Below are 7,192 nucleotides of genomic sequence, written 5' to 3' on the forward strand. Positions count from 1 at the left end.
ACATCTCCAAGGTAGGGCCATGCTACCTGCCATCTTAACAGGCCATAGTTCGTAAGGCTAATACTTCCAGCAGCCCAAATTATCAATAAAATACTTCCTCTGTGTATGCACTTGGGATTCAACAGTGAACAAAGATCCTTAAGAGCTTATAGTCCAGAGGAAGAAACAAGCTCAGAGACAAAACCCTAGTCATGAATTGTGATAAGTTCTAGGAAGAAGGGGGGAGCTGTGAGAAGGAATACAGAGTGAGCAGTGAGGATGGGAGTACCATTTTATCAGCGAATCAGATAAGACCGCTAAGAGAAAGACATGTAATGTGTAGGAGCTCCATCTCCTGCACATAAATGCTCCCCTAGCCAGGGGTGGCACTGATGGCAGGATGGGTTCTCAGGGTGGAAGATAAAGAGCTCTCACAATAGTACACCAGGCCTTACCTCCTCACTTCCTGAGGGACAATCTGTTCTGTGATCATAACCTTCTCCAGAATGTTACAGGGTTTCAAAGGCCTGTCTTTCACCTTTCTCCCCCTCACATTCTACATTTTCTCATCAAGTATCTGGTGACATAGCACTAGGCAAAGTAGCACTGGGCTTTAATGACCATATTTTCCCATTATCCTGGAATATAGGCTATTTAATATTGAAGCTCAAGGTAACTTTCTCCTAGATCCACTCACTGTGTTCCATTCTGTAGGTTTACTCTCTTGTCCAGCTTACTCTCGGTGATATCACTGTTTTAAGGATTGCCTTTGTTCTAGCCGTGATGAACAAAATAGAAACAGAGGCAGGGATACGTGGAACAGACTGACAGCTGTTAGAGGGGAGGGGGAATGGGGTACTAGATGAAAGGTGAAGGGATTAAGCAAATATCTATATCTATATCTATATCTATATATAGTGATATCCAGAGAGGGGGGGCTAGGTGGAAGTGGGCAAAGAGAGGGAAAATGGGGATGGAAAGAGACTGCTGGGGGAGATGGGCACACGATGCAGTGTGTAGATTGTTTTATTGAGTTGTACACTTGAAACCTGCATGGTTTTGTGAACCAATGTCACTCCAATAAATTCAATAAATAAATAACCCAATATTTTGAAGTTTAAATGCAAGTGGCCGCTTAGGAGATCTCAGACTACGTATATAGTCCATATATAAAGAGAGAGAAAGATCCCAGGTGAGGTCATTGCCAGAATCCCAGCAGCTCTCTGTTTCTTGTGTTTGATGACAGACCCGTGTGCTGTGGAATGTTGCTAGAGCACAGCATACATGGTACATTTTCAACGTTCTTCATGTGCTTTCTTGCTCACTTCCATTTTTCTACTTGATTCCCAATATGTTGCCGGAGTAATTTGGTGCCACTAAGTGTTTTTGACCGAAGCTTTGTGCAGGTAATAGCTTCCCTCCCCACCATCCTTTAGTCCACTTGCTCGTGGTTCTACTGCACTTGAAATTATTTCCAGTCTCTACTCCTGGACACTTCTGACCTCTCTGTAGCTTGTCACCAATGCCTTCGTGAATCTTTAGAGATCATTCATTTGCACACTTGTTCGGTGCTTAATGAGCACCTATTATGTGTAAGCCCTGAGCTATGAAAATACAAAAATGACTGACATATTGCTTGTTATTATTCATGAATCCTTAGAGATCATTCACTTGCACACTTATTCGGTGCTTAATGAGCACCTATTATGTGTAAGCCCCTGAGCTATGGAAATACAAAAATGACTGACATATTGCTTGTTATTATTCTGCAGCTGCAAGGATCTCATAGTCTCTGGTAGGAGCATACAGGTAAACAGACAAGAACAAGTCACTACGTTAGGTACTATGAATTGACATGTGGACAAAATAGTATGGAAATAAAAAGGAGGGACTCAGCGAGCCTTGACAGCTTAATAAGTATGGCACAGAACAATGGTATCCTAGCTGTATCTGAGCACCTGAAAGGGGCTGCAAGGGTTTTCTCAATAGGTGAACAGCTCATGCAAATGTGTGGGGTCTGAGGAGCTCAGAGGTTGGCTGGAGACTCAGCAATGGCTCCCACTGATTGGATTGCAGCACATGGGGGCAGTGGGGAAAAATCAGGGACAAGGACTAGAGGAGTCTGGTAAAAGTTACTTAGCAGCAAAATGTAGGTCAACTGAACAGACAAAAGAAAGATGACTGTAATTGATTGTAAAACATTAAATAAACAAAACTCACAAGCCCAGAGTGACAGCAAACAGACAAGAAGAAAAACATGTCCTTATTGGAGACCATTAGTGATGATTATTCCACCAACTTCTGATGCTGACAATTGGTAATTAGAGAGACAAGCTAAGCATTTATACTACTTCTTCAGAAGGAAGTATAGTTCATGGCCAGATGATGAGGGTGAGGTCTTTCTTATTGGAGAATACCAGCTAAAATGTGTAAAAGAAATGCCAAGATTAGAAAATCACTGTTTTTGTAACCCACAGTGAAATAACTGAATCGGATCTCAGACTTCCGGCCTCCAAAACTAAGGAAATACATTTCTATTGTTAAGCTACCCATCCTGTGGTACAAACTAAAACACATTTGGCCCACTTCACAAATTACCAGCCTCGCCCTGAGGCATCAGAATCTAAAATGCTTATATTCGTGTATTCATTCAACATTTGAGCCCCTACTATGGCCTGAACACTGCACATTTGTTGATTCAAGTTCTTCATCATACAACCCAATTGTATTCTCTTCTCATTTAACAACGCACTTCTAATTTTTCCAACCATTTTCTGCAGGACAGCTTTATGTGGCATTTGGTTATCTGATGCTGCTGCTCCTGATTAAAGGGAAATTATCCTTATAATGGATCTGTTATGAACAGCATCCTTCTCAACTCTAGCTAGACATGTTTTAAAAATTCCTGAACCTGGACCAACCCTCCTCCCCAGCCCCCAAGTCTGATTTAGTTGGTATTTGGTGGAACTCCAGCAGTATAGTTCTTTAAGCTTCCCAGATAATTCTAATGTGCAACCAAGGTTGAGCACTGTTATTCTAGTCTGAAAGGGCCTTGAAGGTCGCCTTCTTTCCCACATAGTTCACAAACTATCAGCACTGGCATCACCTGGAAGTTTGTTAGAAACGCAGAATCTCAGGTTCCAATCGACTACTGAATCAAAATTCAGTATTTTAATAGAATTCCCCACACAATTAAGATGAACTAAAAAATCTGAGAAGCACTATATTTCCACTAGAGTCGCCCAGAAAGCTTGTGGAAAACAAGATTACCTGGCTTCTTGCCAGAATCACAGAATCTCAATCTCTGATAAGAGCATGAGAATTAAAATTTTATATATTCTTATATAGGTCACACAAGGACCTGAGGCTTGGGAATCATTCGTCTAGGCCAGCCGTGGGCAAACTACGGCCCGCGGGCCGGATCCGGCCCGTTTGAAATGAATAAAACTAAAAAAAAAAAAAGACCGTATCCTTTTATGTAATGATGTTTACTTTGAATTTATATTAGTTCACACAAACACTCCATCCATGCTTTTGTTCCGGCCCTCCGGTCCAGTTTAAGAACCCATTGTGGCCCTCGAGTCAAAAAGTTTGCCCACCCCTGGTCTAGGCCAATGTATATGTCCCCTCAACTACCCAGCCTCCGAGTCTTTTTTGAAAATAAAAAATATAACAGAGATATAGGTTTTTATTTTTCCATCATGCATGCAAGTTTATAACTATTTATACTGTCTAGGAACAAAGAAATAATTGCATTATTACCAGGGTGTCAAATTAGCAAGTAAGACAGCCAGTTACTGATTGCTGTTGGGAGGTTATTTTCACAGAACACAGCAACAGTTTCCAAATTATACTTCCAAGACTGGAGTTATGAGACCAGGTCAAGATGATAACAATTCTAACAGTTACACGAGTCTCCGTCTTACACAGGAAAGAAAGACTAATATTCTGGTGACAGGTGTCAAGTAAGCACCACATCCTATCAGTTTCTGAAAGAGTTTGAACAGAACAGTCCCTGTCTCCTTTTGTGGATGCAGGGGAAAGGGAGCATCCCCTTCATCTCTTTTTGAGATTTCTTGTTAATTCTGAAGACCTGCAATTCTAAGGCCTATCTCTGGAACTTCATTAGTAGACATTAAGAGCAAAAAGCAGGCCTGATGTGTACCCCACCACTATCACCACCAACTCCCTCCCAACCTCCCAAAGTAGTCACAGTTGAATTGCACAGTGTCTTGGACTTCTGATAAACAATACAGGCAGGAAGAGGGAGACACAGATGAAAACAGATTGGTCATAAGTTAATAATTAATGTAGCTAGGTGATAGGTGCAGAGGGTCCATGGACCACCTTCTTAACTTCTGTGCATGTCTGAAAATGTCCATAATAAAGAGCAGAAAGTTTAAAAGAAATAAAAAGCAGACCTATACGGCTCTATTTTCCCATTAGGCAAAAATGAGGACCATGGTGAGATTTTACTTTGAGGCAAAATAAGCAGCATATAGCATTAATCTTCCACGTACATGAGGCTACACCTAGAACAAAAAAGAAAGCATCCAAAGTAACATCTTTCTGTTTTTGTTTTCCTCTTACAAAATGTACTAATGTTGAAATAAAGACTGGATAAAACTTGGGGCATATCCTCGCCTGTAGTGGATGCATCCTGTTACCATGTATTTGCCAGCAATCGCTTTAATTCTACCATCCCCACCCTTGGGAAAGTCCCTCCATGTCCCCTCCATCCTGAGAGGTAGGCATATTCTCCCTGAGCTTTCTTAAGCCATTTCGACCTACTTTTCCAGGCCCATTCCATACAAGACTCATTCCTTTACTGTATTTTTGCTCCAGCTCCCCTGCCTAGCATACCCTCTCTACAACTCTAAGTCAAGGCCTCCACAGCCCTCACAGAACTCAGAATGAGGTCTTCCATAAGGAAAGGGAAGTGAGGGGGAGGGTAAGTATAGACACAGTCCTATCTCCCCACCCTTAAGGACGAGAGGGGGGAAGAGAACACAGAGAAGCCTGGGCACAGAGGGCCCCGCTCAGCTTTTACACCCAGCGGAAATCAGTCTTGGAGGCCCAGGACAGAGTCTGCCCACCCCCGTCTCCATACCCCAAGAGAGAGTCTTGGGATTCCCCTACACTGGAGACTGAAGCCTATTTCTATGGGTAGTCAAAGGTAGTGGCAAAGAAGGAAAAGCAAGTAAGAAAATGTGGAGGTGTGAAATGAAGTAGACACAGGCTCACATAGCAGAAATACCTTTTCCCCAGCAATCCCACTATAGCATTCTGGTCACATGTGATACACTGAATGTTACATAGAGTTGAAAAAGGTACCTAGATTCTATGAGTCCAGTCCCCACCCTCATTTGGAGCCATAGCATAATGGCAGCAAGCATGTGTCCACACATACCAGCCCACCCATCAGTCTGACAGCCAAACAGGGTTCTTGGAAGGCCCCAGCCGTGGAAGGTAGGCGTGTGTCTCAGGCACTGGCAGGGGGGCTGCGTCCACAGGGAGTTCTTGAGGTCCTTGTTGAACGGGAAGCCAATCAGGGCCGATAACAACCTAGACAAAATTCAATGGCCTGCCATGAATGAGGCGCGGCGCAGAGCTTGATGAATGTTCACCAGGGGAAGGGCCCAGGGGCAGGAGGAGACACACACTGGAATGGAACACAAGCCATACTGCTTCTCACCCTTAACCTCATCCGTGCCCAGCAGTCAAGGGCCAGTGCGCTGCACATCCTGCAGGATAGCATGGACCCTTGTCCAAAGCCAGAGATCCTGTGGGTGGTGCCTGGGCCAGTGACTCCAGGGACATTGAACAATCAGTTCTGGCTGATGGCCAGTACCGTGTGCACTAGCTTCCTTTCCTAGTAGCAATCTTGCCATCTATGGTATGCATGGCCACCATGAATACAAAGCCCGCTACCGTCAAAGGCTCTGAAGGAGCAGAGCTTAAGGGTGCACTGGTCCTCGTGGAGAATGCCTCGTGAATGTCCATGTTAAAGACGGGCAGGAAAGGCCAGAGCCAAGAACAGGGCGCAGGCACATAGATAAAGGCAGCACACGTCTGAAGCATGTGTGCCTCACAGATAAAAAACAGGCGTGAGATCATATAACCTGTGACACTAACGTAAAAAAAGCAAGGCCACGGGGAGGCAAAAGAACACGATCCTCAGTGCCATATTCTTGTCACTGGAGTTCCAAGGGAAAAGAGTGCACAGAGGCCGACAGGGAGAGAAGGCAGACAGCCCCACACCTGTGGTCCAGCAGGAGGTAGTAGGGAGACTTGTGCAGATTACTTGGGCTTCTTGGCCCCAGGCTCGGGGGTCTCCACCGGCTGCTTCGCGGCGCCTGGCCTGCCCTCCTTTCCTTTCTCGGCTCGGGCCCCTTCACTCATAAGGTAGTACTGCAGGGGATTGGGCCACAGCTCCTCATTGATAATCTCAACAATCTTGTCAGACTCAATAGAGGTGTGGTTTGAAAACCACCCGAAGAAGCTAGGGCTGTTGTCTGGGCTCCCCTGGCTTAGGGACTGGAGATCGTGTCCTGGGAGCCACTGGATTGGAGTCGAACGAGACACCACCTGGCCTGAAGGGCCACACCCATATTCCTTGATGAGCACCTTGTTTTGGAAATAGGGGTTGCGCTCGAAGTAGAACTTGATTTTGTAGCCCAGCCTGGCGAGGCCAAGCTCTTCCACCTCCAGGCTGTTCAAGTAGCTGAGCACTTCTTTATCTTTGCTGTTCAGGAAGGATGAGAGCTGGGGGTGGTTCTGCAAAGCCTGCCCCCAGAAGCCCGGGACGCTCTGGATGAGGAGGTTCCTGCGCTCTAAGTGGTGCAGCCGCAACTGCCCAAACTTGCGCGAGAGGCGAAGGTAGGCCCTGTCGGCCTGGGCGTTCATGGTCTCCAGCTTCTGCTGGACCGTCTCCAGCGTATCCATGCTGCCATCCGTCGCCGGGGTCCCTGCCCCTGCATCCTTCTCCGCCTTCTGTTCCTCTTCCTCTGGGACAGACGCACCCTCCCCAGCGGGGTCCCTCTTGGGCTTCCCCCCTGGGGCCTTCTTCCCAGCGTGCCCACGCAGATTTCGAACGCGGGGGCCGTTTCTCAGCCTCCCCACGGTTCCCACGGTTCCGACGAAGACAGTGTCCGCCGCCAGGCGCTCCGAGAGGGACGTGGCCTTCCCCAGGCCGAGCCTGGACGCAGCCTGC

The 7,192-nt window shown here is 46.2% G+C and overlaps 1 protein-coding gene across 1 annotated transcript; it reads right to left on the reverse strand.

Annotated features, from left to right (window-relative positions):
* Positions 1-3,649: 3,649 nt before the first annotated feature.
* On the reverse strand, positions 3,650-7,188 carry TSPYL5 (TSPY-like 5; the record flags this gene model as incomplete). Its single annotated transcript, XM_005879318.2, has 1 exon — positions 3,650-7,188. A coding segment is annotated over one exon (909 nt), but the record flags the coding sequence as incomplete, so codon positions are not given.
* Positions 7,189-7,192: the final 4 nt, after the last annotated feature.

This window comes from Myotis brandtii, unplaced genomic scaffold, assembly GCF_000412655.1.
Source record: "Myotis brandtii unplaced genomic scaffold, ASM41265v1 scaffold59, whole genome shotgun sequence".
Taxonomy (NCBI): Eukaryota; Metazoa; Chordata; class Mammalia; order Chiroptera; family Vespertilionidae; genus Myotis; species Myotis brandtii.